General features: G+C 37.0%; 1 protein-coding gene across 1 annotated transcript; it reads left to right on the top strand.

Annotated features, from left to right (window-relative positions):
- Positions 1-4,642: 4,642 nt before the first annotated feature.
- On the top strand, positions 4,643-17,381 carry LOC138368632 (probable pyruvate dehydrogenase E1 component subunit alpha, mitochondrial). Its single transcript, XM_069331264.1, is given in 9 exon segments — positions 4,643-4,890; positions 8,576-8,644; positions 10,656-10,865; positions 12,310-12,451; positions 12,714-12,919; positions 13,813-13,873; positions 13,876-13,967; positions 15,116-15,364; positions 17,017-17,381. Coding segments are annotated over 9 exon segments (1,251 nt in total). The 5' UTR covers positions 4,643-4,839; the 3' UTR covers positions 17,188-17,381.
- Positions 17,382-17,577: the final 196 nt, after the last annotated feature.

Genomic DNA, 17,577 nt, shown 5'->3' on the forward strand with positions numbered 1-17,577 from the left:
TCACGTTTTCTGGCGGCCGGAAATGAAGTGTGATTTTCCACATAATTATTTTCGTCTGGACGTGTAGTCAGGCTCTGATAACTGCTATCTAATTTTCCCCTCTTCACATGCCCAAAATACGTTTTAATATTACAGAAAACTAATATATATACAAAATATCATTTATTTAGTCAAAATTAAAGTAGCAATTTTAACTTTGTACTTTTTTTAGTGGAAACAGTAATTCGGATATGGGCAAAATGTTTATATTGAAACCTGTTGAAAGGAACACTGTAACAAATATGTTGGCTTATATGCCTCAATAGACCTACTGGCCTGCGTACTTCAGCATATGGGTCATATGCTAAAGTAGGTATACAGTTCCATATGCCGTAGTATGTATACTAGACATGTGAGACAGATCATATTCCTACCTAGAACTGTTCACTCGTGCGTTTATAACATACTAAGGTATTTACTTCAGTAATATTCCTAGGCACTGTCGCTGGGTTACGAATTGTAATCACAATTTTGAAGTAATAAAGCATGCAATAAATACATTACACATGTAAAATGTTTACCGTGTCGAACATTGGGGCTCGGCTCAGCTCCTGAAGCCATTATATATATCACAGTGAGCTTCATGCTGATTAAGGTAAACTAAACTGTAGATGTATTGTTGATGTAAGTAAGTAAAGTAAATTTTATTCAGTAAAGTACATACATAGTTGATTTACAAACATAATGTTGGATTTATAGATAGAGCTAGTACATACAGTAAAGCCACTAGTACGCATAGCGTTTCGGGGTTTCATGTATATGTTAATAAAGTGTTACTGTACATCCACGGTAGTGTGGTATACAGTTGATATGGCACGGCGTGGATCACCTAATTCTCCTGTGCACGACTGGCAGCCACAGGGATGGCACGTTCCATTGGATAGTTGGCTTCGGATCCTGCTAAGACTAGCCCAGTAGCGCAGTTGATAGAGCAACTGTCTTCCATGCCGGAAATCGTGTTCGAGGCTCCTAGTGCCCAAGCTGAATATATGTGTAGCTATATATGCAGTATATGTGCCGTCCAGGGACGGCTTTTCCCTGTCCCTGGACAGAGAAAATTTAAACACCACGTCCCTGGACAGGGGAAAGTTAAACACCACGTCCCTGGAAGATAAAGGAGTAAGGGGAGACATGATCACCACCTACAAAATTCTCAGAGGAATTGACAAGGTGGACAAAGACAAACTATTTAGTACGGATGGTACGCGAACAATGGGGGGGGGGGAGGCACAGATGGAAACTGAGTACCCAAATGAGCCACAGAAACATCAGAAATAATTTTTTCAGTATCAAGATAGTAAACAGATGGAATGCATTAGGCAGTGATTTGGTGGAGGCTGACTCCATACACAGTTTCAAATATAGATATGATAATCCTGGTAGTCCTAAATATGATAGTCCTAAATATAGTTTGTCCTGGGTTTGTATCCTGGCCGGGCAGGATTTACTGGGTGCAAAGCCTTAACTGTAGCCTCTCTTTACTCAACAGTAAAATGGGTAAACGATCTGGCGGGGTCGTATTCCGGGGAATATTAAGATTAAGGACCTGCCCGAAACGCTATGAGTGCTAATAGATGTACAAGGATGTAACAACTCTTACAACAAGCTGAGTACAAATAAATAACAAATAAATAAAAATTAAATAAATAGAGCCCAATAGACTCAGGAGTCTGTATACCAGACTGGTGTCACCAGTTGATTGACAGTTGAGAGGCGGGACCAAAGAACCGAAGCTCAACCTCCGCAAGTACAACTAGGTGAGTACAGAGGCTGCATGTTCCCGAGTTAGTTTAGTTTAGTTCATTTATTATGCACCCCATACAAAGCACATTAAGGTGGCGTTATAATTGTTTGGCCGAAAAAATTCGGCCAAACACGAAAAATTTATAAAAATACTACAACGTTCTGGCAACACCGTGGTGCAAACCGTTTAATGTTATGATAATAAATAACGTAATTAGAGCAAATTTTCCAGCCGCAATTGCCCGAAATCTGGTCCTCGCGGCTCGGGTGCGCCGTAGGGTGATGCGTCATACGTTGTAAGCGTCTAGTATTTCGCAATAGAGTGGAGAATATCTTGTTATGCATATACAAATTATAAACACACTCGCTGGCAACTGTCTTCTGTGAGAGGGAGGGGCTATAATCCGATTACTCTGGCTTAGTCACCCTCTCAGTGTCTGTGCCGGCGGTCGCATGCCTGACGCGCTCGCACAGATCGTATTTTCTTGCATATACTGCACAATGGATATAGTATCGGACAAGAAGAAAGCTCTAAAGGCAAGAGCTCTACGCGTTAGCCAAGTAAAGAAGGAGCGTAAAGCCACACTGAGGCAAAACAAGAGTTCCCTTGAGTGAAGAGAGAGGGCAGCCTCCCGCCCCCACAACACACTACCTCGCCTCACACCCAGGCACCCACACCTCCTGTGGCACCTGCCACACCTCTGTGGCACCTGCCACACCTCCTGCTGCACCTGCCACACCACCTGCGGCACCTGCCACACCACCTGCGGCACCTGCCACTCAAGATCTTAGACCTGCAACTCAAGACGTTCTCCCTCTTGATGTTGCAAGATGTTGCATATTTCAGACCAATTATATTAGGTTAGTATGTATTATGTTTTATATCTTGATACTATATCATAAATAATTGTAAATATAAAGCTGCTGTCTTTTTTTTTATTTTTTTTTATTTTTTTTTTTTATTTTTTTTTTTTAATAATTTTTTTTTTTTTTTTTATCAGGCAATCTTCATGGAACTTACACACCTTACTGAAGGAATGCCAATCTACAAGGGTGGTAATTTTGATTGAAATTGGTAGTTCATCAACCTCAGCCAAAGGTGGCTGAACTTTGACCTTCATTTTTTACAGGTAACTAATTTGCAACTATATGGTTGAATAACTTTTTTATTTATTATTCAATTTACATGGAACTTGCACATTATATGTAGAGTCTGTGCCTCTAAAAACTCAAGTTATATATTTCCCCTAAGATCATTTATTGATTTTATATATATTTATAAACATCATTTTGTTGCATAATTTTTTGGGTGAACTTTGAAAATTTGTATTATTGCACTAAATAGGTTTGGGATAATAATGCCACTAGACAACCTTTATTATATAGTATTGTGATAGCTGAGTATCATAGAAATAATATCAGTTGATATTTGTATTTGTTATATCAACTTTAAAACATGTAAAAAAATGGTTAAAAAAAGTTTTTTTTTTTTTTCTCCCTCTCTATTTAGGCTGCGATGCTGAAACTTGGACCACTTGCAGCGCTCTTCACGTGTAACACGTCAATAAATTTTCATTGCACTAGAACAACTTTTATGAACCCTAACTATCGCCCCCTTAAATTGGAGATGCAGGCAGGAATGAAAGGGAAGGTACTCCACTGGATAAGGGAGTACCTAAGCAACAGGACACAGCTAGTCACTGTGAGGGGTGAGGTCTCGGAGTGGCGGGGAGTCACCAATGGAGTCCCACAGGGTTCAGTCCCTGGACCTTTACGTAATATACGTATAGGTCCAAGGACTGAAGTTTCTGATATACGTAAATGATCTCTCAGAAGGAATTGACTCGTTCCTCTCAATGTTTGCTGATGATGCAAAAAATTATGAGGAGGATCAAGACAGAGGAAGATAGTATAAGGCTACAAGATGACCTAGACAAACTGAAGGAATGGTCCGACAAATGGCTACTAAAGTTCAACCCAAGTAAATGTAAGGCATTGAACCAGGCCAGACACTGGATACCGAATGGGAGATGAAGTCCTTCACGAAACGGACAGAGAGAAAGATCTAGGAGTTGATATATAAACCAAACGCCAAACCTGTCTCCTGAAGCCCACATAAAAGAATATTATCAGCGGTCTATGCGAGGCTGGCTAACATCAGAACTGCTTTCAGAAACCTGTGTAAGGAATCCTTCAGAACATTGTATACCACATATGTAAGGCCAATCCTGGAGTATGCAGCCCCAGCATGGAGCCAGTACCTAGTCAAGCACAAGACGAAGCTGGAAAAAGTTCAGAGGTATGCCACTAGACTAGTCCCAGAACTAAGAGGCATGAGTTATGTGGGCAGGCTGCGTGAACTGCACCTCACGTCGCTGGAAGACAGAAGAGCTAGAGGAGACATGATCACCACACAAAATTCTCAGGGGAATTGACAGGGTAGACAAGGATGGATTATTTAACACGGGTGGCACACGTACAAGGGGACACAGGTGGAAGCTGAGTACCCAAATGAGCCACAGACATATTTGAAAGAACTTTTTCAGTGTCAGAGTAGTTAGTAAATGGAATGCACTAGGAAGTGATGTGGTGGAGACTGATTTCATACACAGTTTCAAATATAGATATGATAGAGCTGCCCAGTAGGCTCAGGAATCTGTACATTAGTTGATTGACGGTTGAGAGGCGGTACTAAAGAGCCAAAGCTCAACCCCCGCAAGCACAACTAGGTGAGTGCATTACTACTATTATTTTTTCGTAATAATGTGTGTTGAACACCCAATCACCACCAAGTCCAAGTCAGCCTCATCTAAAAATATCACACACATTGAAAACCAAACTATAACCATAGTTATTAATCTAACATAACATCATTTAAATTTATTGTAAATCAAGCTTAAACCTAAAATAAGTAGTATTGACATGTTATTTTGTTAACTAAAAGCTATAATATTGGTTGACATGTGTTGCGGAGTTGATGCTGCCTTGACGTGGCCGACCCACTCCAGCTGACGGCCACAACACTGACGGGGTCAACACGCTGACCAACACTTAACAATGTTGTCCAAACTTTTAAGGTCTGTTGTTGGCCAGGGCCAGACTAGCCAGGTGAGTGTGAATGCCCTCATTTGAGTGTACAGTAACGACGTTTTTGAGAGCCTTGTGTATGACTGGTAGTGGAGATGCTATGGGGAGCCGGATGGTGTCTTGCAGACGACATACTTAGAGAAAATATTGCAACCGGACGGTGGTCTCGTAAATTATCGGCAGGTCTGGGGGTATTGGTCGTTTCCGACACGAGATGATTCGACGAAACTCGTTTTCTGTCTATTAAAACCGTGTATATTGGTATGGTAGGATGTTTAGCTGAGGTTAGACTGTACTTCGCTCGGGTGGGTTAGATTAGGTTAGGTTAAAGTAGGTTAAGTTAGGCAAGTTTCAAAATGCGTTAGCGAATCGTCTTGTGTACGATATGACTTGTATCCGGCAGGTATATATGTATATATATACATGTATACATTATGTAAATATGCCAAATATATATATCATATATATACAAATATTCATAGGGAAGTGCAGATGTTTTGCCAACTTTCTTTACAATATTTTTTCTCTAAGCGGCTATTGGCCGCAGATCTTGTCTGATCATGGCATAGTGCATCTCTACTTCTTAATGTCTTACCTGTACTTTTAAAGTATTATTAGTAAACCTGTTAAGGTATTAATATTTAAATGGTGTATGTTTATTTGCAAATATGTGAAGTAACTAGATAAGTGGGTAAGATGTCCTGGACAAAATATATTGATAATAATAATTTTTAAATTTAAGCTAAAATACATACATAAATAGGATGCAAAAATATAGGATTTACATGTAAGGCAAGTACTATTCTTAAAGCCACTAATACACTGCATTTCAGGCATGATGGAAAGATCTTAAAAACTAGACTTAAAACTAGTTAAGATCAAAAGTGAACTGAAGTAGAGCAATGGCAAAAAAGGGCAATTATTACATGGTACAGCAGAAATTGCAACAGGGTAACAGATAGTAAATTTCACTAATTAAATGGAAGGAATACAATTTCCTTAAATATTTACGTGGTGGATACCTGCAGCTTTACAGGTTCAGTAATTAATGTTTACTAGTAGCAAAAGAGATTGATATTTAGGGAGTAAGATAGGGTACATAGAATTGATAAGGTACAGTAGTATTTTTTTTTAGTTTTATTTATTTATATATACAAGAGTTCTTAGTTTTTTGTAAAGCCACTAGCACGCACTCACAGCGTTTTGGGCAGGTTCTTTCTTCTAATTTTTCCTCGGAATATGACCTGTCAAATCTTTTTAATAACCAGGTACAGTACTTAGTTTCTCATTTAAACTGATCATCTTAGTCTTTAAATGACAAGCTGATCATTTAAACTGATCAGCTTGTCATCACCAAATAAAACTGGCTTGAGGTGTTGAGAGGCATTCAGGTCATTGTAGATGTGACAGACAAGAGGACCAAATATACTGTGGAACACTAGTGTTAATTGGTAGGGTGAAAGAATTAGCATCATTCATAGACATACTGTATACAGGAGTCTGTCACTGAGGTAAGATTGCAGGGAGTGACCTTGGACTCCAAAGTGTTGTAGTTGAAGAAAGTTTTCGTGGTTGTCAAAAGCCTTACGAAGGCAACAAACCAACAGGATACTCATTTTTGTCAAGAGCTGCATATATAAAGTTAATCATACTAATTAGAGCATCATTGGTACTTTTTGGGGGGTTGGAAGTCATATTAGAGTTAATTACAATATATTATATTTTGCTAGATAGGGGTAGAGCTGCTTGTAGATTAGCTTTTTACATATTTTAGATAAGGTTGGCAGGAATGATATTAGTCTAAAATTGTTGACTTCAGTGAGATCACCACTTTTATGGGTAGGGGTTACTGTGTGTGTGTGTGTGTGTGTGTGTGGGAGAGAAAATTAGGGTTGGTATCTCGACAAGGACACCTGACTTGGTTTTAAATTAAATTTTAAATTAAAGGATTATATCATTAACATCCTGAGGAATTGGTGGGGGTTAAGTACAGAGACCTGGGATAGCTTCCTGTAAGGTAGGCCTAAAGCCTAAGTGAAAGATGGTTCATAATAAATAATAAAAGTACTTGAATATCAACTTAAAATAGAACACAACAATGGATATAAATAGGATACGTTTACATGTATGAAAACCTTGCTCCTTGATTCTAATCCCGATTTGAAACTCTTCTTTGATCGACATAATAAAACCCATGAGCACCACACCAGAAAAAAATATTACCAGTATTCATAGGCAAACTAAATCTGTGCAAACACTCCATGCAAATAAGAGGACCCAGTGTATGGAACTTATTTTGTAATTAAAAAAATTTCCAACCTATACTTTATTCAAAAGTAATGCCAAAAAGTACCTAATTTCATCCTCATAGTTTCTCACCTTGTGCTACCCAATTTAGTACCTAAGACATGCAACTTCATCAGTATAATCGATTCTATCAGTTTGTAATGCAGTTATGTTGAAATTAAATTGATACAATGTTCCCATTTCATTTATTGATTAGCATAATGACCTGCCCGAAATGCTGTGCCTGTTAGTGGCTTTGCAAGAATGTAATGCTCAAACCCCAATTTATGTACTGTACTTTCACAGCATGGTATACCTTCTTTTATAAATAAATTAAATATAGGTTTGGAAATGATTATTGATTCGTGGAACAGATTACCAGGTTACATAATAGTTGTGGGATCAGTGTGTTTCAGGAATAGGTTAGGTGGATATACTGTAAATAAAAGCTGCCGTGTGGGCCAATAGGCCTTCTGCAGTTTCACTAATTGTTTTTTGTGTCAAACATATGGGTGTCACCCGTATTCAAATGGTTGCCAGTCCCTAGAAATGGTAGTTTAATAAAAAAACATAATTTCTTGTATGTTATGATAAAGGATATCCAAAAATGAAGAGCATCTGCATATATACCACTATGGTAGAATTCCACAATTAATTTGGAAAATATTTGTGACCAATGTGTTTGACATCCAGGTGTAGTCTCTTATGGGTATCATTATGAAAGTACAGTATGCTTAGATTGTTAAAATATGATGTTTAAAATGTCACAAGAAAATTAAACCAAAGACCCCGCTGCCCTGCTAACATGTCAAAGTTGTCTATATACTGTACATATATGGGTTAGGTTATGTCAAATGTGAAAATCTCTCTCTGTATGTGAACTGTACTTTACTGTAGGTGGCCAAATTGTCATTGACGTGTGTGTGTCTCATCTTGCTTCAGAATCTGAAGAGAAGGATATAGTGGAAATGTATATTCTTCACATCACTTTCTTGGTTTTTAATCTAGTGCAACAAAGATATTTCATGCATTCACTGAGAGACATTTGCTTCTTCATGGTGTCCTCGAGTTGCATCTTGAACCAAGGCTGCTGTTGCACTAGCCATTTTTCTTTTCTATCCTTCATTTTACTGTCTGTATAACAGTGCTGTATCTGTCAACACAATTGCATTTGTTCTTCAACCATTAGACGACATCCTCTCATAATACTGATTGATGTACTGTATCAAAATTAAGATTTGTCATGGAATGATAATAGTTAAACAGTATTTAGCTCTTCAAAATTATCATGATTAAATACAGTTCACTGTTAGCATTTGTAATATAAAGCTAATGCAGAGTAAATAAGTGTGAATTAGAGTAAACTGTAGTAATTATAAATGACAATTTTAATTTCTTCCATGCTACACAAATGGAACAGTACAGTGCATTGTCCGGCGCTCACAGTGCTGCATCACTCATGTGGACAGACTTCTGGGAATTGTCAATGGTATATACTCATTATTTCTAATGTGTCATATTCAGTGATGGCACATTGTTCCAATTAAAGCACAGTAGCTTTCACATTGTTGGACATTAATGTAGCCAGGCTTTGGGCTCTCTGTATAGACTTTAACTAAAGGAAATTGAAGATTAAACTTGCTCATAATTTTTTAAATTGTTGTATCATTCATAATCAACATAAACATATTAGGAAGGTACAGGGAATAATGTGACTAGTAGCCATATGGCATCTGGTGAGCACCAGTTTCCCAGCAGACACTAGTACTGTACAGTAGTTATCACTTGACATGGATGGTTGCCACTTGCCATGGATGGTTGCCACTTGCCAGGTATTGGTGCTGGAAAACACCTCTAGGAGTTGCCACAACAGACACGTTTGCTCATTTTGGACAGTGCCCATCTAGTTGCAACTCCCTCATTGAAGAGCACTATAATGATTTTATGCACTTGTGAAACAATTCATTGTATGGCGCTCTTATGACAACTGATGGTTTAATTATTGAAATATATCATCATTGCTTTTATCTTCTTGTCAAGATTGTTAGAAGAAACAGAACATCGCCTGATTAGTTTAAGACTTGCACATGCAGGACACGACGGTTATTTACTGTTGAACAAGATCGCTTTTCATTTTGTTTCTGGCTATGAAACATGAGTTTTACTTTTTCAAGACCCAGATTCATGAATGCTAATACTGAAGTAGTATAACAAAATTGGTAATGTTAAAAATTTAGTATTTTATATTTGTTGCTTACATAATGTACAGCATTTGAATATGCAGACAGCAAGTCATAATAATGTAGTTGACGACTGCACTCAACTGGCACCTAATGGGGAAAAAAAAAATACTTTTTGGTCTGACCTTGATTCTTATGCTATGTGCTTCAACCTTCTTGCTTTTTATCCGACATTCTTACCTTTTGCCAGTTGAAATTATATATAGACTTGCTTTCACTTTCTTTACACTACTTAATAATGGTCCAAGACAGACCAAAATGTTAACACTTCCTTTATTTTCAGATGTGTTGGGTGAATTAAAGTTTATATAGTACTCAATATACTTTATTTTTCTGAAGGTTTATTAAAAAAAAATTATGCTATTAGGGGTGGGGAGGGGGGGGTAGAACTGTGTACCTATGCACAAGAGCTGATAGGTTCACCACCTGTAGGCAAGTTCTTCCTTTGCATCCTGCTTGAATTGTCATGTGCGATGTGTACAGTATAGCCATCTTGGCCTAGCTTCTTTTCTTTTGTTGGTTATTTAGAACTGTATCTGTAAATATGTGCAAGTTCACATTTAAGGTATAGTGTGATATATATAATTTATATATAATTATATATAATTATATATCTACATACACTGAGTTTGTGTGTGTGTGTAAGTATTTGTATTATGTATAAACAAACTTTGGCCCACCTAAAATTACAATGTTGAATACGAGCTGATCTTGGAGTGTGGGTGCAGAAAAGATCAGGAACAAGTGTATTGTGTTGGGTGGATGGGATACCATTATACTTGTTCATTAACTACTTGCTTTTGGTTGCTCAGGATGGAGTTCAAATGCTATTTTGAACATTGAACTGGGAATTAATTGGGGGGAGGGGGGGGGGGGAAATATATTAAAGTATTGCTACAAAAATCTTTACTGTACTTGGTGTTCTTAAATTCTTGTGAAGCTTGCATTGATGACACAAAATGGGCCAGTTGTGTGGAGACAAGTGCATATAATTAATTAATTTTTATTGTCGGTTGCCCTTTAAGTGACGTCTTCTTATTTTTACAGATCTTTATGAACTTAGTTTTTTAATAGACTATAATTTAGTCATTGTATTTGTAAACAACATTTATAATTATATAGACTGTATCTTAATTTCATGTTCAGTACATATCTAGTGTATTGTACTAGCATACAGAAGTTAGTCTAAATATATTTGATATTGTGTGTGTGTGTGTAGTACTTCTTTGTTTTAATTGTGCTTTTTTGTCTTGTAACCAGAGGGCACTGGCACCTTTTATGACTGCAATAAGAAGGGGTGGCACTGCAACTGAAGCCACCTTTGAAAATCAACCATATAAGCTGCACAAACTTGATGAACCTCCCAGTGCTTCAACCACTTGCACCAGAGATGAAGCTCTCCTCTATTATCGCCAGATGCAGATTATTAGACGTCTTGAGGCGGCTTCCAGTAATCTTTATAAAGAGAAGGTTTGTTATGGTGCAGAATTTTAACATGCATACACTTGTGAAATGAATGATTTTATATGCTCTTGAATGTTGGTGGAAAAACCCTACCTATAGTGCTTTATTTTCCGGGAGCCGGTCGGCCGAGCGGACAGCACGCTGGACTTGTGATCTTGTGGTCCTGGGTTCGATCCCAGGCGCCGGCGAGAAACAATGGGCAGAGTTTCTTTCACCCTATGCCCCTGTTACCTAGCAGTTAAATAGGTACCTGGGGTGTTAGTCAGCTGGCACAGGCTGCTTCCTCGGGGTGGAGGCCTGGTCGACGACCAGGCCGCGGGGACACTAAAGCCCCGGAATCATCTCAAGATAACCTCAAGATAGTCTTTAATAGAAAATGAATTATGATGTACAGTATAAGGTGTGAGAAAACTATATAATTTATATAGTTGAATGTAAGGTTCAGTGTGTGGATGGCATAGGTAAATATGCTAGAACCTTATTATAGTAGACTGATTTTATGCAAAGGTACATTTCTTGATACAATATTCCAGATATGGTACTGTATATTGATACATTACGGTACAGTGTATTTAAGGTGATTTGTGCAGACTGACTGGCAAAACCAAAATGAAAACAGACCATATGATTTAATTTTTTTTTTTTAATAATGTAGGCCCAATGATTTTTCCCTTGTCCAAATATGAATTAGTGGTTTTAAAACTTGTTTCAATGCAATTCATTATTTATGGAAATATGGTTCATATTTTTTCTCGGGAAAACTTGTGGTATTTCCATGGAACTAGGTAATTTACTTGTAAAATAAACAATTTCCAAATGGAAAACCTGCTATACAAAAAATTCAAAATATCCAGTAAGCCTACTGGCATTGTCACACCTCAGATTTTTTTTGGTTTAGATTGTCTTTGAACTATGTAGGGAATACCTGATGATGCCTTCAGCACCGAATCTATGAACATAAGTTATCAAACCATACAGGTTTGCCCCTGAGAAAAGTTGCATTCTCTCACAATATGGGAACATTGTAAAGTCAAGAGGTACATTTCACTGTACCGCACTGACGTCCTGCTCTTTTCAACTAAAGCATGTAGTCCGTATAGCACTTAAAGAGTTTAAGTGCTGTACAGGTTCCACTGTATAGCACTTAGGAGGGACATGGGGATAAGGATTTGATAGGATGAACGGAAGATAATAACTTTCTTTGTAGGTTTTTTGAACTATCAACTTTGCTAATATTTTATATTATATAATAGCAGTAGTAGGCAGTCTCGGGAGACTGTGGAGTTGCGCTCTAGTTGTTGAGGCTGGAGTGTTTATATACTGTACATTTATGATTGTGTGTGTATTATGTGTATGTATTGTGTATATATCTCAAGATTGTTGTAATGAATTTTAGGAAAATTATAAAATGCTGTACTGTACTTGACTGTTGATAAATAATAAATTGCAGGCAATTCGGGGGTTCTGCCATTTATACAGTGGGCAAGAAGCCATCTGTGTAGGTATAAAAGCTGCTTTGAGACCAGAAGATTCGGTTATTACTGCATATCGTGATCATGGATGGGCCTACGTAATGGGTTGCTCAGTCACAAGTAAGTTAAAATGTTTCTCCATGAAATTGGACATGCTGTATTTCTTGATTAGTACCTTCACTCGTGAAAATATTAGCATTTTACAATACTGTTCGATATTGTAGTGGAGCAGTTTTAATATTAAACTACCAGCAGGGTACTAGTATTCAGATCCAGGTTGAAGTATAGTATTCTGTGAGCTTCTATACTCTCATAAATAAATACAAATTATGTCTTATAATATGATCTTTGGTTCATCATCTTACAACTGTGTTTCTGGCAGGTGTCATGGCAGAGTTAACGGGGAGAGCACAAGGTGTAGCTCGGGGCAAAGGAGGATCCATGCACATGTACACTAAGAACTTCTATGGTGGCAATGGCATTGTTGGGGCTCAGGTCCCAGTTGGTGCAGGTGTTGCGTTGGCAAACAAATATCTTGGGAATGGTGGCATCAATGTGTCGCTGTATGGTGATGGGGCTGCCAATCAAGTAAGTAGATAATATATGCACTTGACTCATTCAGTCTAGTGTTAGGGTTTGTGAATTTGACTTTTGGGAGTATATTCTCATGTATGGTAGTGATTATGTATTTTGGTATTGTTTTATTAGTAAAGTTCATTCTGATAAAGGGTTATTCTATCATCAGAATTTCTTGTTAAAACATTTCCTCCAAGTTTTGAGACACCTTGATAAATAGACGAGTTCTATCAAATTTAAGTCTGTTGAACAGTGCAGAATTTCTCCAGATATAGTTGTGACTTTTTATTCTTTCAATCATGTACTATCCCACTGGCCTACTATCGGTATCTCCTGTTAAGTTATTGTTTCTGTGGATGTACAAAGAAGTTGGGCAAGTGTGGTCAACACACAGGATGTTGTCAGGAACGAGGCTTGGTGGAAGTATTTTGTAGTAAGGTGGTTATTTCGTTCAATTGAATTACTGGATACATGAAAGGAGTGGAAACAGCATAGAAATGCAGCTAGTAAATTACTGTACTGAGAAAACCTACAATGTCCTATACAGTATCATATTTTGACACCTGGATGCTAATCTCTAGACACCCAAGGGGTCATACTTCTGAGAACCAGGTTTTCTAGGAGTGTTGCTGAATAGTATGGAAATGAGGAGATAATATAGGCTTAATAAATATTATTATATTGTCAAAGTAATAACAGGTGATATCTAGCTGTCTAGAGATTGACACTAGAGTTGTGGAATTTGAATACATGATAATTCTAGACATCTGTATTTTTTAATGTTAGTACAGTATTGTATAATAGGATTATATAAATAAATTATTCTTAATTTTATTAATCTTACCAGTTTTATGCAATTAGAGTAAAATGCTAAACAAATAAGAAAAAAATATATATATTTACAGGGTCAGCTTTTTGAAGCTTACAACATTGCCAAGCTGATGAATCTTCCATCTGTTTTCATCTGTGAAACAATGGCTATGGTATGGGTACCAGTGTGGACCGGGCGTCGGCCTCTACAAAGTACTACACACGAGGAGATTATGTTCCAGGAATTTGGGTAAGTAATTATTGAAAGAAGGCTCTTGACCAGTCTTGCCTATGTGTAGCATTTTACTTGTTAAAGATTAAAGTTTCTAGAAATTGCTTAGAATCCCAGTATGGAAGCAGGATATAATAGGTTCTATGTTAGTCAGTTACTAAGAATCTTGAGACATGGCAGTGGGGAAAGCAAAATGTAGAATCATTCTGAGAAATCAGACAATTGATTCATTGTAGTTTTCGTGTCTAATGGAGGTATAGAAACTTGACAGTTGAAAACAAGACAATTGAATCACTGCATTGAGGAAGGTAATGCAGTTTTGGGGCAGGTTTATATTCCATTAAGTGTCCACGAATTAAGATTTGTGGTAACAACCAAGAATAATTCCTACTTTCTAGTTGTAGGAGGAAGGCCATGTTGATAAGTTGCATTTGATCACACTTCATTAGATACTGGTGTTAGATGGCTGGCTATTACCATGTTTCCTATGGTAGGGGATAGGATTCTTGGCAGTGGGACATGTATGAATTGAAATACAGCATTGTGTAGTGGGCACACTGAACAATATCTAAACAATTGTCAAATTTAGTTGACCCAATAGCTAAAACATTCCCAATTCCAGGGGGTAATTCTAGTAGTAGTCTCTCTTAGGAAGCTTTACAAGAATGTGTATTTTATTTTAAACACTTTGTTGGTTTTTAGAAGTATATTTAATAGCATTGCAATTTTCATTATTGTAATCCTATTAAATCTCTTCTTTGTATCTACAATTAAGAGACTTAATATCCAAATTACATTTAAATATTTAGCTTTAGGGTTTTTCTTACCACCTCCTTCATATTCGGATATCTCGACCAGATGCCGTTTTCAGTTGTGTGCACACATGATCAAAATACTGTAATGTATAACATATACAAATTGAAATCAATTTATTTCTGATCAGTTATCTTTGGGCATTTCTAAAAATATTTTTTTATATAGAAAATGGTAATGGAGATGAAAGTAACTTCGTTAGAATGTGCATGAATACTAATTAGGTACCCTAATTATTGTCACGAGCAAGAATTAGGTGCCCAGACAGTTTTTATGGGCAAGAACTGGAAGACCTAATTATTTGTAACAATGTCATTACTTTAGTGTTTCTTAATTAAAGTTTATATTTGCAGATTGATGGTATGGATATTCTGAGTGTTCGGGAAGCCATCAGATACTGTATTGACTATTGTACATCAGGGAAGGGTCCGTTGGTTCTGGAGGTTGCAACTTACCGTTATCATGGACATTCAATGTCCGATCCAGGAACGTCATACCGCACTCGTGATGAAATTCAAGAGGTTCGCCAGACACGTGATCCTATCATGCTCTTCAAAGACCGCATTATTGGAGCAGATCTTGTTACTACTGAAGAGCTAAAGGTAAGTAAACTAGGGATAGTAAAATAGGCCATGTGTCGTTCCTGTGTTACAATGAGCATGATTGTATTGGTTGGCAAAGCCTGGTATAAACAGCTTTTTGTGTATGCTATTTAAATTGTCACAGGATTACATTCTTCAGGGCTTGGTAGTACAGTTGGATTCATTTTTGACAAGGAAATCCTGGGCAGGACAGAAATAGTTGGGAATATTTCATATCACTAATGCATCTGTTTACCTAGCAGTAGATAGGTACCTGGCAGTTAGTCAACTGTTGTGGGGTTGCAATCCAGGAAAGGTCAGTAGTTTGACCTTGAAGGGGACCTCAGTGTAATCCTAATGTGTTTATATATACACAGGTTGCCTGTCCCCAATAAAATGACTTTTTTGTTTAAAAGCTCAAATACCATCATAATCAACTTTTAATATAATTATTGAATTGGGTATTTCATATTGAAAATCTATATCATAGGTATTTTTTTAATTATTGACTATGGGAAAAGTGGATATACTTAATGTTAGCCTCTGTGCTGCTTTATTCATTCCTTACCTATTCCATCATTCCTGCATACTGTAACTAAATAACACTGTACTATTGAAAAGGAATTGAAGATTGGGTTATTTAGTTACAGTATGCAGGAAATGATGGAACAACTAAATTCAATGGAATAGGTAAAGAATATATAGCAGCACTGAGGCTAGCATCAAGTATATCTCCACTTTTCCCATAATCAGTACTTGGAAAACCCTATGATATAGGTTATTTTCAAGTTGAAATGCCAAATCCCATAATTAAATGTTGACTTAGTATTTGAGCTTTTAATAATTCATTTTGTGTTGGGGATAGGCAACCTGTGTATATATAAACACATTAGGGTTATACTGAGGTCCCCTTTTTAAGGTTGAACTACTGACCTTTCCTGGGATGCAACCCCACAACAGTTGACTAACTGCCAGGTACCTATTTACTGCTAGGTGAACAGATGCATTAGGTGATATGAAACATTCACAACTATTTCTGTCCCTGCCAAGGATTTGCAATCAAGTAGAAAAATTAACCCAACTGTACAATTCATGAAGTTTACTATGTTAATGATTTAAAGAAACTATGTAGTAAATAGATACGGTTAGCCTATGGGAAATAATCTTCTATAACATTTAGCAAGTTTGATTGTGAAAGAATGATCATACTCCTTTGACTGCAGTGCCACATAATTTGCCTATAACTAGTGTTTGTGGTGGGTGTGTCGTCCATAAAATGGATTGGTTTACCCAGCCAGCTGTGTATTCCCGTGAACTGGTGTTGAGAGTACAGTATAAAACGATTGATGCTTCTTATAGGACACTACCCCTCTTTAGTGTGCATGTTGCTTGCCACTCTACTGGTGTGCGCACACCATAGTCACACTTCATATCGTGTGTAACTGGCCACACTAGTGGCCTTAACAGGGACAGGAATCTGATGGCTTGTCAAAGATCCTCTTCAATTTTCCTGGTAGAATATTAATAGTAGTGTAAGGCTGAAATAAATAACTTAGGCTAGGGCTTTTTATATCGGATGTCAAGCATTTAATGTCTACCTGTATTAGGACATGTAATGAGATCAAGTGTTCAGAAATAAATAATTGTTAAAAATTATTTTCTTGCTTTTCTAGAAAATTGACAGTGAAGTACGAAAGGAAGTTGATGAAGCTGTAAAGATTGCGAAGATTGATAAGGAGATTCCAGTGCAGGAACTAGCTACTGATGTTTATCTGAATCCTCTGGAAACTACTATTCGTGGCACTACACCATTTGACCCATACACACCACCAGCGCCTGAGTAAAGTTGTCAATTTACATTAATGTGCTCCTGTAATTTTTTCCTAAGTGTTATAGGATAGTAGTCAATTTTAATAAATATCCAAATTAAGTAACTTGTAACATTATATCAAATAAATTACCTTTACATGTATATTCAATACACATTTCCCTGGCATTTTAAGTTTATTTTATTCAAATATTTGCTAAAAAGTGTATACTGTATATATGGTTATAGTACAATAATTGAATTGGTGGTTCAATTATTGTACCGATTTTGGTCACCTCGTTTAAACTAAAGAAGTTTAATTTCAACTTTTCAAAATAAGAGTTAAATTATGTTTTTATAAAGGAATTTAAAGCAGTAGCTGCATTACTTTTAATTGTGTACTTTTTTTATCTACCATAGGGATGTT

The sequence above is a fragment of the Procambarus clarkii genome, chromosome 25 (genome assembly GCF_040958095.1).
Source record: "Procambarus clarkii isolate CNS0578487 chromosome 25, FALCON_Pclarkii_2.0, whole genome shotgun sequence".
NCBI classification, from domain to species: Eukaryota; Metazoa; Arthropoda; class Malacostraca; order Decapoda; family Cambaridae; genus Procambarus; species Procambarus clarkii.